General features: G+C 39.2%; 1 protein-coding gene across 3 annotated transcripts in view; it reads left to right on the plus strand.

Annotated features, from left to right (window-relative positions):
- The window catches only part of LOC136860653 (uncharacterized), a 314,102-nt gene that overhangs the window by 147,631 nt on the left and 146,960 nt on the right, over positions 1 to 19,511 (plus strand). For all 3 annotated transcript variants that reach the window (XM_067138771.2, XM_068225548.1, XM_068225547.1), the window contains one exon: positions 15,862 to 15,934. In XM_067138771.2, coding sequence (XP_066994872.2) covers positions 15,862 to 15,934 — 73 coding nt within the window. The remainder of the gene's footprint in view (positions 1 to 15,861; positions 15,935 to 19,511) is intronic.

Here is a 19,511-nt window from a genome sequence, read left to right on the forward strand (position 1 = left end):
ACTATGGAAATATGCCGCAGAGGAATCACTTGATATCTTGCAAAAGCAAATAGAAGAAATTTGGAACAAGGAGACCCTACCTGAAGATTGGAAAATAGCTTTGATCCATCCATTACACAAAAAAGGCAGCATGAAGAACATCAACAACTACAGAGGAATAACTTTGCTACCCATGACTTACAAAATTCTATCACTTGCCATCCTGGAGCGTTTGGAAGCACAAGTCGAACATCAAGTAGGTGAATACCAAGGAGGGTTCAGAAAAGGTCGCTCAACAGCTGAACAGATCCAAAATCTCAAAACGATCATCAGATATTGTGCACTAAGGTCCAAGCGGTATGTGTCTGTCTTTGTGGACTTTAAGAAAGCGTACGACTCCATTGACCGGGAAGTCCTGCTAAACATCTTAAATGAATTTGGAGTTGATTTGAAACTGCTGGCATTAATTAGAGCCACCCTGACCGATACAAAATCCAAGGTGAAGTTCCACGGATGTCTCTCGCATTCCTTTGACATCAAAACAGGAGTCCGACAAGGTGATGGGTTATCCCCGATACTCTTCAACTGTGTTCTTGAAAAGATCATCAGAACCTGGCGGGTGAGATTTCAGGAAACCAACTACAGTCCATTGAGAATAGGAACCAAATCCAAGGGGATCGCAACAGACTGCTTAGCATTTGCCGATGATATTGCTGTTCTCTCAAACGACATAGAAACCGCTAGAGCTCAAGTTGAAATTTTAAAGGAAATTGCCGAACAAACTGGTTTACAGATATCGTTTGAGAAAACAGAAGTAATGACTAACATCAAAGAGGCTCCACCAAAACTCCATACAAAATACGGGGACATCACCCGAGTAGACAAATTCAAATACCTGGGTGAGATCATCATGAAAAATGGACTGGACAAAGAAGCACTTCAGGAGCGAGTACACAAACTGGAAATTGCCTACCAAACATCCCGCACAATCTACAACAAAAAATGCCTTTCCCAAAACACCAAGATACGTCACTATGAAACAGTTCTGAAGCCAGTAGTTCTATATGCAGCCGAAACCCTGTCTCTAAATGCCAACAAAGGACTCCTTGAAGAACTGGAGAAAAGAGAACGCAAAATTGTGAGAGGAATCTTGGGATCAAAGTACAGAAATGGAATCCATCAAAAGAGATCCAACAAGGAAGTCTACAGCAAAATAGAGAAAATTACCGACACAATCAGAAAAAGATTGGCACGATTTTACGGTCATCTGAAAAGAATGGACGAAAGAAAGTTAACTAAAGAAATGTTTCACTTTTTTGATTCAAACCCCAAAACCACAATTCCCTGGTTTAGAAATACCAAAGAAGACCTGCAAATGCTACATATCTCACCTGAAGACGCCCTTAACAGAGATCTCTTCCGCAAGAAAATATTGACGAATGGGCTAAACCGAGACGAGCAACCGAAGAGAAGACACGGTGCCCCTTGGACAGAGGAGCGTAAGCAGGCCCACTCACAAAGAATGAGGGAAATTTGGGCTGTAAAGAAAGCCAAGTTCAGTGTCAAATGCAACAAGACTTAACGTGGTCCTTGATGGCCCCAGCGAATTATATATATATATATATATATATATATATATATATATAACAAAAAATAAGGTTATGATCTTCTTGTCATATGTTTTTAAGCTGACTTAGGACCTCTGGCAAAGAAGTAAATCCAGAAATGATAGCCAGAATTAGGAATGAATGAATATATAGAAAATAATTTAAAAAGGAGAAAATTTTTGGCCATGGGACAGCACATGGGTGATACTAACCATAAGTTCACTAACATCAATCAAGACATGAAAATTCTCAAAGTTATACAAAAAGGCCCTCTGCAAGTATTACGGAAAGTTGTTATATCCATCTGGAACAGTTTTTCAATCCTTCAATCTAAATGAAATTTCAGAGAAATCAAACATTTTATTTGGTGGTAAATAAACTCCATTGTCATAAAGCAGCGGGAATAGATGAAATTAGACCTAAAATGGTGAAGTATAGTGGGAAGGCAGGGATGAAATGGCTTCATGGAGTAGTAAGATTAGCATGAAGTGTTGGTAAGGTACCTTCAGATTGGACAAAAGCAGTAACTGCACCTGTCCATAAGCAAGGGAACGGGAGGATTGCAACAACTATCGAGGTATCTCATTGATTAGTATACCAGCCAAAGTATTCACTGGCATCTTGGAAGGGAGGGTGCGATCAGTGGTTGAGAGGAAGTTGGATGAAAACCAGTGTGGTTTCAGACCACAGAGAGGCTGTAATGATCAGATTTTCAGTATGCACCAGGTAATTGAAAAGTGCTACGAGAGGAATAGGCAGTTGTGTTTGTTTTGTAGATCTAGAGAAAGCATATGACAGGGTATCAAGGGAAAAGATGTTCGCCACACTGGGGGACTATGGAATTAAAGGTAGATTATTAAAATCAATCAGAGGCATTTCTCTTGACAATTGGACTTCAGTGAGAATTGATGGTAGAAGGAGTTCTTGGTTCAGAGTACTTACAGGGGTTAGACAAGGCTGTAATCTTTCACCTTTGCTGTTCGTAGTTAACATGGATCATCTGCTGAAAGGTATAAAATGGCAGGGAGGGATTCAGTTAGGTGGAAATGTAGTAAGCAGCCTGGCCTATGCTGACGACTTGGTCTTAATGGCATATTGTGCCGAAAGCCTGCAGTCTAATATCTTGGAACTTGGAAATAGGTGCAATAAGTATGTTATGAAAATTAGCCTTTCGAAGACTAAATTGATGTCAGTAGGTAAGAAATTCAACAGAATTGAATGTCAGATTGGTGATACAAAGCTAGAACAGGTAGATAATTTCAAGTATTTAGGTTGTGTGTTCTTCCAGGAGGGTAATAAAGTAAGTGTGATTGAATCATGGTGTAGTAAAGCTAATGCAGTGAGCTCGCAGTTGCGATCAGCAGCATTCTGTAAGAAGGAAGTCAGCTCCCAGATGAAACTATCTTTACATAGATCTGTTTTCAGACCAACTTTGCTTTACGGGAGCGAAAGCTGGGTTGACTCAGGATATCTTATTCATAAGTTAGAAATAACAGGCATGAAAGTAGCGAGAATTATTGCTCGTACAAACATGTCGGAACAATGGCAGGAGGGTCCTCGGTATGAGGAGATAAAGGCTAATTTAGGAATGAACTCGAAGCTGTATGCATAAACCAGCTTTGGTGGTGGGGTCATGTGAGGCGAAAGGAGGAGGATAGGTTACCTAGGAGAATAATGGACTCTGTTATAGAGGGTAAGAGAAGTAGATGACGACCAAGACAATGATGGTTAGGCTCAGTTTCTAACAATTTAAAGACAAGAGTTATAGAACTAAATGACGCCACTGCACTAGTTGCTAATAGAGGATTGTGGCAACGTTTAGTAAATTCACAGAGGCTTGCAGACTGAACGTTGAAAGGCATAAGGGTCTGTAATGATTATGTATGTATGTATGTTATGTATGTATGTATGTATGTATGTATGTATGTATGTATGTATGTATGTATGTATGTATGTATTTATTACTTCCTGTTTTAGTAATCATTCCTCAGATATAAACAATTTTTTGTTTTATAATCTCTTTAAATTCCCCTCTCAGCAGCAGTCTTTATTTCCTCATCCTTCAGCCCCACCTTAGATACCCTTTCTCTCCTTTACCCCTCCCTCTCCCTTCCCCTCCCTTTTTTACCCCCTCCCCTCCTCTCCCTACCTATTCCTTTCCTTACATTGGCTGCTTCCTACAAGAAGTTAGTGCTTGTTCCCTATCCACTCCTTTATTTACATCGCCTGCCTGCTCCTCCAGCAAGTCAGTGCTGGTTCTACATCCTACATTAGAGGTCTCATAAATAATTTATCTCTTTTTAAATTTCTTTTCTGTATATTTATTCATTCCTAATTCTGGCTATCATTTCCAGATTTACTTCTTTGCCTGAAGTCCTAAGTCAACTTAAAGACATTATAATGTGACAAGATGATCATAATCTTAATTTTCGTTATATATATTTTAATGTTATAATTATTCTTACAACATTGCCTGGCGTACATATGTTTTAGTTATCACATAATTTAATTTTTCTTTGGCTGAAAATGGCCACTATGTGGCTGAAGCAGTCTGAAGACTTACGCAATATCATTTACTTGATATATTGAATTGAAAAGTGGACCCTCTCGTCAATTTATTCTTAAAGGTGAGACTGCAGAAAGTCGACTTTGGCCGAGACTTTGCTTCAAATTCGCCAATGGTCCGTACTTCGACTTCACAAAGTCGAATGTAGAGGATAATACAATGGCGGACATACTAAACACAGCCCAGTTTGTGGAAGATACTGAAAATGGTCCAGGAGATTTTCCAAGCCGCACATACTCCTCATTGAGCTATAAGAGATTTACAAAACCCAGTTGAATTCTGCAGGGATAGCAAAATCAAAATTAAGTACAGATTCGTTAAACGAATTGTATTAGACATTTTTTCAATGTTTGAAGATGCACTAATGATGGAAAATCAAGGAGGACTATGCTTTCCTCCAATACAACTGCTGATTGCTTTAAGATATGCCACGGGTAAATGTGAATCACCAGACTTATTATTTATTGTACCAGCAATTTATTTATTTATTTATTTATTTATCTTCGCTTAAAGTAAATACAAAATTTTAATATTCCACCTTCTCAATACTAAAAAATCATTTGATGTTTTTACAAAAACATTACAATGATATTAATAGGTACTAGTTTCGGTCCACTGTGGACCATCATCAGCCTAGCCAAATTACAACAGTAAAAGACATAGTGATAAAAATAGTGTGGAGAAATGAGAGAGGGTCTAGAGGGATGGGATGGTGGTGGAATGACAGATAAAAGTGAAAAACCATATTTGCGAATAATGATAAAAGTAACAGAAGTGTTCACATTGACAAGTAAAATCTTGTGAAGTCATGTAAAAACTCTTTTTAGTATTGAGAAGGTGGAATATTAAAATTTTGTATTTACTTTAAGCATAGTCTCAACTCAATACGGAACCTAACAATGAAGTTTATTACTTTGAATTATTTATCTTCTTCCAAGTGGCGAAGTTAGGGTGCATGGCCCTCTCTTACACTTAACTACATTTACAATACTTTCTTGCAGCTACAGGTATATTATATTATAATTTAGTACATGTCAGTTGGTAGCTTTCAACAGGTAATCTTGGCAATATCTCTTGAATTTAGTTAATAAATCACTGTCCCTGATACTGACTGGTAAGGAATTCCAAAGTCTGCAACTGGTCACAGTAAAATTGTTATATGCAGATGAATGGTGAAGAGTAATTGCAAGGGTAGATCCAGGACGAGTATTACAGTTATGAAAATAGGAGATACATTTGTGGTCTGGACAGGAGGTCCTGAGAAACTTAATCTATTTCTAAACTGCCTAAATTAGCAACATCCTTCAATTAAATTCATTATGGAGATGGAGTCGGACAAATGCCTTCCTTTCTTGGATGTTCTAGTAAGAAATAAACCGGACGGCTCCTTAGGACATATCGTCTATCGTAAGCCTACCCACACAAATCGATATATTCATGCAGATTCTCACCACCATCCAGCACAAAAGCAAGGCATTCTCACAACACTCACCAAGAGGGCAAGACGAATTTGTGAGTCATCAAATACCCAGGTGGAGATGGACACACTCATAGTCACATTCAAGGGTAATGGTTACAGCAACTTGCAGATTCATAGAGCCCTGCATCCCAGAGAAATGACCAAGCAAGGCTCATAGAAGGAAGACGTGAAGGGTACTGCCTACCTGTTTTACATTCACAACACCACAGATCAAATTGCCAAGGTCCTACGCAAACACAATATAAGAACCGTATTTGGCACCGTCACTATAATTGCTCACAGTCTGGGTAAAACCAAGGACAAATTGTCCTCACATTTTCATCCTGGGGTATACGAAATTCCTTGCCCTTGCGGTAAGGTATACATTGGTCAAACATGCTGGTCCCTTTGGTACTCGTACGAAGGTAATCCCAAAAGTAAGGTCACCTATTTTTTTTTTAATACATAGACCCGTTTATTTCTACAATGGTTTACATCATTTTACAGCTTGAACATTTAGCTATTTTTCTACATAATCACCATTTTGGCCGATGCATTTTTGTAGATGCTGCGTCCATGTCATACCAGCTCGCCACCTTGCTGTTCAGGAAATTCTGAGTGGTGCTTCGGGAAACCTCAGGAACCAAAGGGTGATCCACCGATCTTCATGCATGATTTGCTCAACCTTCACGACTGTCTCGACGGAAATTGGCGGTCTCCCGCTCATTCGTTCGTTCGTCCTGAATTTCAGTCCGACCGGCTGCAAGCTCTCTACACCTCTTACGAACATTTTTGACATCCATGCACGACTCACCATACACTTCCGTCAATTGGTGATGCATTTCAATCGGTTCAGTACCTTTTGCGTTCAAAACCCGAATAACGATTCTTTATTTTCAATTGATCTCTGAATGAACAACATTATCGCTTAAGAACCAAGTTTTTTCGATTTCCATTTCCACAATTTATACGACGCACGGAACTTTTTTAAGGATCTCTATTTTTTAACATAATATAGCGCTTCTCTGGTTTCCTAAGCCTCCTCGCGCAACAATTGCCTTGTTCCAAAAAATGAAGAGCCTTTCCAACATCCATGTATTTTGACGTCTTTCAATACCTTATAAAATAAGACGTAATCTTCTTTGAATATACAACAGCTAAGAAGAAGCCAGCATTCAACCTACTCTTCTTCTTTATTACATCATTTAGTGCACAGTGGTCTTTTATAATATACGGCGCACCGAACTTTACATAACTTCCGCTCAGTGCTTCGTCAATTGGAAGAGTTATTATTTTTAATATATCTCTACTCAAATTCCCACATGGTATGTACCTTTAAAAAGACTGTACTTGTGTTTACATTGTTTGTTTTTCTTCGATATTTACGCTTTAATTTACTTCAGGCTGATGATGACCTATTACTAGGTCGAAACTAGTCCCTATGTAATTTTCATTTTGTATTGAAAAGGTGGACCAATAATAATATATTATTTTACTCTATTGTAATCACAGTTCAATACGGATCTATCATTATGAAACTTATTTCTTTTAATAGCTCCATTCTCAACAGCTGCCGAGCCAAGACTGAGTGCGTCACCACGGCGTGCACATGTTTATATGCGAGCGCGGGAAACACACTTCACAATATTGTGACCAACAGTCACACAAACAGAGTTCTGTATTTATAAAAAAAATAGGAGACCTTATTTTTGGGATTACCCTCGTATCAAGAAACATGAACGAAATATTCGTCTCAACCAGGCAGATTAATCAGCAATAGCTGAGCATGCTCTATCGTTGGGTCATGATATCGTGTTCCAAGATGCTTGAGCTCTTGCCCATACTAGACACTACATATCCAGGACTATGCGGGAAGCTGTGGAAATACGTAGAAATCCTAACAATTTCAACAGGGACACTGGCCGTCAATTAAGTAATACGTGGTTGCCAGCCATTAAGGATTTACGTAGGTAGTTCCCTTCCCTGTCCCTTCACTATTGTTATTTCGTTTCGGTGTTTTCCAAATCTGTACATTCCTCATCGCCAGATGTTTCATTCCAGGCTTGTGTCAATGTCATACTTTCATATGTGCATACACCTGTTACGTGACCCTCTCAGACTGATTCTGATGGTTCTGTCAGATTTCGCTTCGAACACTAGTGCTGTACCGTGACCAGGGAGCCATCTGGTGACGAATGAATGTACCTCTTCCACTTCTGTTTTAACATCTAAATTCAAACCTCATTGTTTGAGAAGCCTTTCTAGTGGACAGTCAAGATTTTCTTCTGAAGACGCAGAGCAAAGTTCTCTGCGATACGTAAGGAATTTCACCTTATTTTCTTGACACGGCTGAGCCCCAAAGCCTATATTATGTCTATTATTATTATTATTATTATTATTATTATTATTATTATTATTATTATTATTGTTATTAAATCAGAATAATTTTATTTACAAATGAGGTGTCTACCTCGGTGGCAAATGATACACAAAAAATACATTATCAGGCACTAAATTTTAAATTGAAAAGAAAGGACGTTTTCCTAAAATACAGGATTATAGAATTTACACTAACAATATTTCTATTAAACACACAGCTAATCCTTAATAAATTTATATTATTTACAAAATTCTACTCATATCTTCTGTACTTACACACGTAATCAACTCGTATACAGTATGTCGAATCACTTCAAATAATACTATACAACTGATATAAGATTTAAATTTACATTACCTTTTTCTTTTCACCCATTTTGGTACCTAACATGCAGAGCATGTGACAGAGAACCTGGATTGGACAAGTCCGTTCATGGATTGAGGATTGGTGGTGTGAATGTAAATAACTGAAGATAGCAGACGGTACCCTTTGATAGCTGAAAATAAAGGATTTGGAGAATATCATACTTTAAAGGAGGAAAGTGAAAGAGTGGGATTTTATCTTTACATTAGCATACTAACCAACCCTTCCGATTTACCTTGAAACTTTCTGTTGTCTTTAACTCGTCTTCCAATTTTCTGATTTATTTTTAATTCTTCCTATTTTTGACCAACATAACCTCCAGTACAGTCGATACTCTTCCCCTAGGATAAAGGATAAATTCTTATGTGCTTGTGTAATTTACCCAACCTCTTTTTCACAACCGTATTTGTTTGGTGCTTTATTTCCCGAGAGTATCGTCCATCGCCTTCGTGTATAGTGTTTCCTGCTCGCTACAGCAGCATGTGTGCTTTACGGCTGGGAATTTAAGACGGCAATCGTCCTACAAGCAAGAGAGGCTAGAAAAACCTAGCACACGCTAGCGACTCAGTTTTTAATTTCGTGTGGCTATTTCTAGCCGAGCACAGCCCTTGTAAGGCGGACCCTCCGATGAGGGTGGGTGGCATCTGCCATATGTAGAGAACTGCGTGTTGTTGTGGTGGAGTATAGTGTTCCGTGTGGTGTGTGAGTTGCAGCGATGGTGGGGACAGCATAAATACCCAGTCCCCGAGCCATTGGAATTAACCAATGAAGGTTAAAATCCCCGACCCGGCCGGGAATCGAACCCGGGACTGTCTGAACCGAAGGGCAGTACGCTAACCATTCAGCCAATGAGTCGGACAGCGACTCGGTTGATCGGGATGAAAGAATGAGTTTCATATTGTGTGGTTCCCACACTTTAACATAGTTTCTGTGCATAATTTCGTTGGAGTTGTAGGCCACGTGTTTCTTGTAGTAGCGGTTTCCCCGTGTCAAAAGTCGTAAGTTAATAATGTATGAGACATACCGATCTGTTTTTATGTGGTAGCTTCTCGTATTTCAGTGCTTTTTTGTTCATTCTCACTTCTTAATTTTAATGAGTTGAATGTATTTCAGGGAGTTCTGTTGGTGACGGTTCCTGGTATTTTCTCTTCATGTTAAGGCCAAAAAACATAACAAATGGTATTTCCAAGTGTTCAGAGATACCTATAAAATTAAAATTCCATTCATTTTACAGTCTAATAAAGGAAACTATTATGGGTTTTGTTGTGTGTGTCGGTGTGATATAAATACAGTGGAACCTCGATATCTCGAATCACCTCGAGAGATAAATTTTATTTCGAGTTATATGTACCTACGGGCTTTTACTGAATACATTATTTTTAACAGTACTTAAAAATATACAAAAACTCCATTTTATGGCATCACTATAATTATAACACTTATTATAGTAACTTTTTAGAAGACAGGATACAGTACATACAGTACTGAAACAAGAAACATAGCACCGTTAACACCCTTGGAAAAAATCAGTCTATTCTGTTTGTGTTGGTTAACTTTTCCTCCCTTCACGGTGAAACTTCTCCAAAATACCACGCTGCCGAGTTTTGTAAATGGAGCTTGTCTTCCCCGACTTCTTGTTTTTGTACGTGACCGGTAATTAATTGACACTTAACGTATCCACAAAGACGCACACAAGATGCTGTCAGTTGGTACAATGAATTTTATTCTCATATATACACAAATTAACACACACATATAACCTTAATCACAGTATCACAACACACTTCACTTTGAGGATATCAACAAAGACACCATTATTAAAAACAACTGAATAACACAGCACATAGAGGTTACAACTTTGAAACACAAATAAAACAGTTGACTGTGTACAAGCATGTCACTTCAATATGGAGACTGCGTCTTACCGCATGTTGCAAAGTCACAAGAATATTTCTTGCTACACCATACTCATCAACCAGTAACTTCTAAACAATAATTCAGCAATAACTAACAGTAACTCGTTCCACAACTCACTTGTCACCGTCAAGATCACCTCCTTATAAATGTGCCTGGCCAGGAGTCTATATATCTTTGTGAAACTTTTAGAGTGTCCAATACATAGTTTACAATGTATAGAATATTCTCAATTGTTCTAGTTTCTATACCATTCTGGAAGTTACAGAGTGTTTCACAAATATGGATTGCAATTTATATTTATATATATATAGGTAAAAATAAATTATAATATTAATTTACAGGTATTTACAGTAACAGAACTGATATAAATGTCTATGTAAAACACGTGTTCCATAACCTCACACTCAATAGCATCATTCAACTACGTAAATAATAGTAATACTAATACTTTCATGACATAACCTCACACACCGTGCAATCATTCAACTACGTAAATAATAACAATACTTATACTAAATGGATGTAACACTTCACAGCTATACATACAAGGGATAATGATAATAATAATAATAATAATAATAATAATAATAATAATAATAATAATAATAATAATATTATTCCAGCTCGATATCTACATTAGTTACCCATGGGTGAGAGAATACTGTAGTCACGTCCTAGTTCGTGAACCATGGGCAACGGCTGAGTGGCCTAGTAAGTGGTCCTGAGAGTCGGGATACCAGTTGCTATGGAACGGGAGTGGGCATCTCGGACATATTCTGAGTCGTGGCCCTCCTTGTGCTCAGGCGGCCAGGACTACACAATTCACCGGTGGTCCATAACCCGTTAGAGGAGAGATCCTCACTTGGACTATGTGCAAGTAGGGCAGCATCCTGCTTCATGAATTTACCGAGCTCAGAACAATTTAAGCAAGCCTCGGACCTCTGGGAGTAATGGAGTCCCACTCCCATTTGACAGGCGAGGGACTCCTTGGGAACAACTTCGCGAACGAAATGGAATTCGATGGGGAGCTATCAATATTAATGGGGCTTATGGAAGAAAGAAGGTAGAACTTGCTGAGTCAGCAAAGAGGATGCATCTGGATGTGCTAGGAGTAAGTGATATTCGGGTAAGGGGAGATAAGGAGGAAGAGATAGGAGATTATAAAGTGTACTTGACGGGTGTTAGAAAGGGAAGGGCAGAGTCTGGGTTAGGGCTCTTTATCAGGAATACCATTGCACGCAACATAGTTTCTGTTAGGCACGTAAATGAGCGAATGATGTGGGTAGATTTGTCAGTGGGAGGAATTAGGACAAGAATTGTGTCCGTGTATTCACCATGTGAGGGTGCAGATGAGGATGAAGTTGACAAGTTTTATGAAGCATTGAGTGACATCGTGGTCAGGGTCAACAGCAAGGATAGAATAGTGCTAATGGGCGATTTCAATGCGAGAGTTGGGAATAGAACTGAAGGATACGAAAGGGTGATTGGTAAATGTGGGGGAAGATATGGAAGCTAATGGGAATGGGAAGCGTTTGCTGGACTTCTGTGCTAGTATGGGTTTAGCTGTTACGAATACATTCTTCAAGCATAAGGCTATTCACCGCTACACATGGGAGGCTAGGGGTACCAGATCCATAATAGACTATATCTTAACAGACTTTGAATTCAGGAAATCTTTTAGGAATGTACGAGTTTTTCGGGGATTTTTCGATGATACAGACCATTATCTGATCTGTAGTGAACTAAGTATCTCTAGGCCTAGGGTAGAGAGAGTGAAATCTGTCTGCAAACGAATAAGGGTGGAAAATCTCCAGGATGAGGAAATTAGACAGAAGTACATGGATATGATTAGTGAGAAGTTTCGAACAGTAGACAGTAAGCAGGTTCAGGATATAGAAAGTGAATGGGTGGCATACAGGGATGCTGTAGTAGAAACAGCAAGGGAATGCCTAGGAACAACTGTGTGTAAAGATGGGAAAAGGCGAACATCTTGGTGGAATGATGAAGTGAGAGCAGCCTGTAAACGTAAAAAGAAGGCTTATCAGAAATGGCTCCAAACAAGGGCCGAGGCAGACAGGGATTTGTACGTAGATGAAAGAAACAGAGCGAAACAAATAGTTGTTGAATCCAAAAAGAAGTCATGGGAAGATTTTGGTAATAACCTGGAAAGGCTAGGTCAAGCAGCAGGGAAACCTTTCTGGACAGTAATAAAGAATCTTAGGAAGGGAGGGAAAAAGGAAATGAACAGTGTTTTGAGTAATTCAGGTGAACTCATAACAGATCCCAGAGAATCACTGGAGAGGTGGAGGGAATATTTTGAACATCTTCTCAATGTAAAAGGAAATCATCATGGTGGTGTTGCAAACAGTCAAGCTCATGCGGAGGAGGAAAATGATGTTGGTGAAATTATGCTTGAGGAAGTGGAAAGGATAGTAAATAAACTCCATTGTCATACGGCAGCAGGAATAGATGAAATTAGACCTGAAATGGTGAAGTATAGTGGGAAGGCAGGGATGAAATGGCTTCATAGAGTAGTAAAATTAGCGTGGAGTGTTGGTAAGGTACCTTCCGATTGGACAAAAGCAGTAATTGCACCGATCTATAAGCAAGGGAACAGGAAGGATTGCAACAACTATCGAGGTATCTCATTGATTAGTATACCAGGCAAAGTATTCACAGGCATCTTGGAAGGGAGGGTGCGATCAGTCGTTGAGAGGAAGTTGGATGAAAACCAGTGTGGTTTCAGACCACAGAGAGGCTGTCAGGATCAGATTTTCAGTATGCGCCAGGTAATTGAAAAATGCTACGAGAGGAATAGGCAGTTGTGTTTATGTTTCGTAGATCTAGAGAAAGCATATGACAGGGTACCGAGGGAAAAGATGTTCGCTATACTGGGGGACTATGGAATTAAAGGTAGATTATTAAAATCAATCAAAGGCATTTATGTTGACAATTGGGCTTCAGTGAGAATTGATGGTAGAATGAGTTCTTGGTTCAGGGTACTTACAGGCGTTAGACAAGGCTGTAATCTTTCACCTTTGCTGTTTGTAGTTTACATGGATCATTTGCTGAAAGGTAAAAATGGCAGGGAGGGGTTCAGTTAGGTGGAAATGTAGTAACCAGCCTGGCCTATGCTGGCGACTTGGTCTTAATGGCAGACTGTGCCGAAAGCCTGCAGTCTAACATCTTGGAACTTGAAAATAGGTGCAATGAGTATGGTATGAAAATTAGCCTCTCGAAGACTAAATTGATGTCAGTAGGTAAGAAATCCAACAGAATTGAATGTCAGATTGGTGATACAAAGCTAGAACAGGTCGATAATTTCAAGTATTTAGGTTGTGTGTTCTCCCAGGATGGTAATATAGTAAGTGAGATTGAATCAAGTTGTAGTAAAGCTAATGCAGTGAGCTCGCAGCTGCGATCAGCAGTATTCTGTAAGAAGGAAGTCAGCTCCCAGACAAAACTATCTTTACATCGGTCTGTTTTCAGACCAACTTTGCTTTATGGGAGCGAAAGCTGGGTGGACTCAGGATATCTTATTCATAAGTTAGAAGTAACAGACATGAAAGTAGCAAGAATGATTGCTGGTACAAACAGGTGGGAACAATGGCAGGAGGGAACTCGGAATGAGGAGATAAGGGCTAATTTAGGAATGAACTCGATGGATGAAGCTGTACGCATAAACTGGCTTCGGTGGTGGGGTCATGTGAGTCGAATGGAGGAGGATAGGTTACCTAGGAGAATAATGGACTCTGTTATGGAGGGTAAGAGAAGTAGAGGGAGACCAAGACGACGATGGTTAGACTCTGTTTCTAACGATTTAAAGATAAGAGGTATAGAACTAAATGAGGCCACAACACTAGTTGCAAATCGAGGATTGTGGCGACGTTTAGTAAATTCTCAGAGGCTTGCAGACTGAACGCTGAAAGGCATAACAGTCTATAATGATAATGTATGTATGTATACTTGTTATCGCACTTGCGTCATACTCGATGTGTATTGATTGGGTGGACCAAAACCTAGCATTGTTTCTTAGTTTTAACTGTATCAATACGGATCTACACAATGAAATTCGTAAATTGTACTCATTAATTGACACTCGAGAAACAGCGAGGCTTTGCCGATTTTTCCGATCACTAGAAGTTTGAGTTTTTCGGTTCCCGTCATATTAGTTCCCAGCTTCACTGTAACCGTTTCTTTACTTGATAACTGTTCCTCAAAAACCACAATGCTGTGTTGCACAGTTAATGTTGCACAACGTTCGAGTTAGAGTATTTTTTGCTTTAAAGGAGGAAATGTTTGCTTCGAGAAATCGAGAAATTTGTGTAACCGAATTTTGAGTAATAGAAAAATAAATACACATGAAGAATAGGACAAACGACTGTTTGAGTAATGGAGGATCGAGATACCGAGGTTCGACTGTATTATTTTTCATATGTATGTTTTGTAAATGAGTGATTAGGTACTTTTTCTTGTAAATATTTACTGCAGATATGTATGCCTTTTATCCTGTCCTTTTTTCACTTAGACCGTGGCATAATATATGTGATGAAATCGAAGAATTAAAAAATCAACCTATTTTTTATCTCTAAAAGTTGGCAGCTATGCATTAGTAAGACCAAGAAACTATAGTTCAGAAGGTATAACTTTGGGTGCTTCCTGTCTGTACGCTGGTTTGGTGCTGGTGGAAACTTTTACATATAGGCCTACTTTGGACTGCCAAGAAAATAAACACGTGGGTTATTCGAAAGATCAGACCCAATATATCCCTTAAGACCTTTATTGTGAAGCTAATTCTGAGTTACTTTGGACACACAGTGAGACGGTCTGATTCTTTTGAGCCAATAATTATGCTCGGAAAAGTGGAGGGAACATGGAGATGAGGACGGGGTAGTCTTGAGGTGGATAGTCTCCGTCAAAGAAGCAGCAAAGTTAATCCTGAAGGATCTGATTGTGTAGTTGAAAATCTGATTGTCTAGTCGAAAATGGAAACATCTATGGGCACTCCATTCAGTTGTCAGAGTAGATGTCATCTTAATGGCACATAGAGACGGACAATTGATTCAGTACTTCTTATTCCACCATCCATGTTCAGGAAACTAGGCATGGTGGATTAGCAGCCACCCATTTGTCCTCTTCCCTCCCCTTTCTGAATACTCTATCCACCTGGTCATGTCCTTTACATAGTCTTACCATGTTGGTCTCACCCTCAGCCCCCTTTTCTTTTAAATGTCTGTCATGAGCATTTTATCAATTAATCCTCCGTGTTCTTCCTTTTTCTACTTGATTAGCTAGTCACTAAAATGAACAGACCAGTAGTCACTTCAGTATTTAAGTTTGGTAAACCCCTCATTATAGTTAGTAACTAGATTCCACTAACATAACCAGTATAAAGACACTTGCCTCAAAAAAACCTGCACCTTAGTTACCTGATTTCTGACAAGCCCGCTTCATCAGTTGTAATAATTTTGGTTAGCAAATTTCTTTAAGTTCAATTAATTACTTTAAAACTATATTTTAATTTTTGAATGGTATTATGTTCTTTCTGTCTTTCTGCTGAGAATATAATTATGCATGTGTATGTTTGTAGGGGAGAGCACTGTGAATATACCAGTTACCACCTCGCAACCTCCTCCTCAGTCACCTCAAGATCAGGCTCACAAGTAAGTAAAAGGAAACAACTTTTATTAGTATTGATGCTTTCTCCAGCCCAAATTAATATATGTGATATTATTTTGGGTTTATGTTGTATGAACCATCCAGAGTAGATGTGTAACCCGATAAAGCAGAAATGATAATGAAAACCCATAAATAGCACAAAATGAGCACAAGAAGCAAAATACTTACCATTGAGCAGCAGCATTAAATATACTAGCATATACTTCTTTGAACTTGCAAGTTCTTCTTGGTATAGATGAAATACATATAAAATGTATAGAATTTCATAATTTTAAAATATTCACTGTATAAGGAAACTTTAATCTTCAAGGAATATAGATGACTTGTTTATAATAACCATAGTAACTATCACTAATCCTTAACAGCACCATTATTTTCACATTTTCCAAGAAACTACTATAAAATTCAGGACACCAGTAAGTGTATATTTCAAAGATGAATTTTAAGTTTCATAACAACATCTAATCTATATCAATTCAGAAGAAACAGAATTAAAATAGTACTAATACAGATCTCCTCATTGATGTAATGATATCGACAGCAAGAGATAAATGGAATAATTATGTGCCCAGGAAAATCAAAAAGCTTCAACCCACATATGTCCAGGTCCACTAGCCTATATAAGAGAACTGCCTAGTATGCCATTGTAATGGCACAAAACCAGGTACCAGGCAACGTGAGATTCATCTTGTACAGTGGCATCACTGCAACTAGCGTGAGAAAGTCGGCCTGCTTGGTGCAGCCATAGCCATGTTGATGCGTACATTTCAACAACAAACTTTCACATACATTACAATCTAGTCTACAGCGCATCTTGGAGAAATATAAGAAGAGGTTTTTGAGATTCATATCATTCTTGAGGCAGTGAATAATAATAATAATAATAATAATAATAATAATAATTCATGAGGTATATTTTTGGGCTTATGCCGTGTAATTAATGATAAAAACACACTCGACGCGTTTCGAAAGGAACCTTGCCTTTCTTCATCAGGAGACACAGAGAAAATGAAACGACGCATAACAGGTTGCTAGGAGGAAGCAACAAGGAACTTGAAATGGTGCCCTAAGATGTAAACGGGATGCCATTTTAGCCCCAGATAGAGACAACGAATGGCAACAGTAAAGCATTACTCTCTAATGGTTCTGATAATAATAGGTAGCCATGATTCACTGAGGTTGTAGCCTGTATCGCGGTTGAAATTATCTGGGTGTTTACGTATTTCAACTGCCTCCCTGATAATTCTTGGGTGATATTGTTTTATACGGGCAAGAACATCCACTTCTTGGAACAAAACATCATGACCAGGTGTTAAGGCATGATCAGCAACAGCTGATTTATTAGGTTGGTTGAGTCTGATACACCTGGTATGTTCTTTGATGCGAGTACATACCGTTCTCGAAGTCTGCCCAATATAAACCTTGCCACAAGTACAGGGAACTCTGTAGATACCAGGTTGTTGCAATTTAGGCAAACTATCCTTAGTTTGTCGCAGGAGTTGCCTAATCTTAATTGATGTTCCAAAAACAGTTCGTACATGGTACCTACGTAAGATTTTAGCAATACGATCCGTCGTGTTATGTATGTAAGGTAGGTAAGCCGTTCCTTTTACATCTTTTTTCTTAACAGACGTCCAATTATGTGTCGATTTAAGAGCTGTTGAGATCAAAGCTCTGCTGCAACCGTTGCTCTCAAAGGTGGTTCTCAAGGTGTTAATTTCCTCTTGTAGAGCTGACACTTCACAAATCCTCCTGGCCCTGGTAGTCAGAGTTTTAAGGATACCATGTTTCTGGGCAGGGTGATGGTGAGAATCTGCCTGGAGATATGTATTGGTGTGTGTAGGCTTACGATAAACGCTGTGTCCTAAAGATCCATCCTCTTTCTTGGTGACGAGAACATCTAAGAATAGTATTTTGCCGTCAGATTCCATTTCCATGGTGAAACAAATGGAAGGGTGCTGGCGATTAAGGTGATCCAGAAAGTGACCAAGATTGTCTTCACCTTCCATCCATACGACGAACGTATCATTCACATAACGCCACCAGATCTTCGGTTTGCAAGGTGCTGACGACAGACTTTCTCTTCGAAGTTTTCCCTGAAGAAATTAGCCACAACAGGAGAGAGAGGACTTCCCATGGCCACGCCATCTGTCTGTTCATAATATTTCTCATTCCATAGAAAGTAGGAGGAGGTCATGCAGTGGTAGAAAAGCCTTGTGATCTCTTCAGTGAAAATACCATTAATGAGAGACATAACACCATCAACAGGTACTTTCGTAAACAGAGACATTACGTCGAGACTCGCCAATATATCGCCTGGCTGAAGTGATATAGTTTTTAACTTCTGAAGGAAATGTGTGGAATCCTTAATGTAGGAAGGGGTGTTACCCAGGTGTGGTTGAAGTAGACTACCTAAATATTTAGAAAGGCATATGTTGGGGAACCAATCGTACTCGCAATAGGCCTAAGAGGAACACCTTCCTTATGTATTTTAGGAATCCCATATAGTCTCGGAGGAATAGAATCCCCTGGAAGGAGACTCTTCGCTGTATCTTCTGGAATAGGAGATTGTTTGACCAATTTGAGGGTCACATTTGAGTAGCGAGTTGTGGGATCACGACTGTTAATCCTGTATATGGGATCAGCTAACAAAGACAAGATCTTGTTGTCATAATCATCCTTATCCATCACCACTGTCGCGTTACCCTTGTCAGCGGGGAGAACGATTATATCAGAATTGTCCCCTTAGATCTTTTAGTGCCTGGATTTCACCTTGTTTTAAGTTGGACTTAGGGTGGATTAGCGGTCTTGAGAACTCTGGAACATTCTTGTCCAACTTTCTCAGCTTCTTCAGGTGTGAGGTTATGTACCGAGGATTCTATAGATGTAATAAGTTCCTCAATTGGAATTCTTCCAGGCGCTACAGCAAAGTTTAGACCTTTAGCGAGAACTGCAAAAGTTAAAACAGTTCAGTGGAACAGGTTGTTTGTCCAACCTTTGTCCCGTTTCTCTATGGGGTAGGGTATGGGATGAATCGATTGTGGCGGGTTTTTATGATGCGTTGCCCTTTCTGACGTCATCCTCTTCAGAGAAGTGAATTGGATGAAATTAATTATGTGATATATTATAGTAGGAAGGGAGAGGGTGAAACTCGGTTCTGGCACATAGCCTACTCCCGTCTAATAGCACCAAGGTGTCTGATCAAATCTTAACGTCCCCATCTGACGGGCGTATCACCATCAGCAGCATCTTATGTGTCCTCACTCCATACGAGCACTGTGGGCAGTGGGTGTTGGAATTTAATCCAGGCTTTTGGCACGCAATCTAGTGATCAGAAATTGTATACCACCATCTCCCCTACCCTGCTGTCGATTATTCTGATTGTGAAATTTTTTTTTGACCAACAGGACTCGAACAGGCTAACCATGTTGTCAGACCGTTCAGACTTCGATGCCTTAACGGTCATGGCCACCGGGCAAGCTGGGTTCAGTGGGACAGGTAATGAGACCTAAATAACAAAGATTTTCCAATTGCTACTAAGGGAGCTGTCCCGAAAGAATA

The sequence above is a fragment of the Anabrus simplex genome, chromosome 1, assembly GCF_040414725.1.
Source record: "Anabrus simplex isolate iqAnaSimp1 chromosome 1, ASM4041472v1, whole genome shotgun sequence".
Taxonomy (NCBI): Eukaryota; Metazoa; Arthropoda; class Insecta; order Orthoptera; family Tettigoniidae; genus Anabrus; species Anabrus simplex.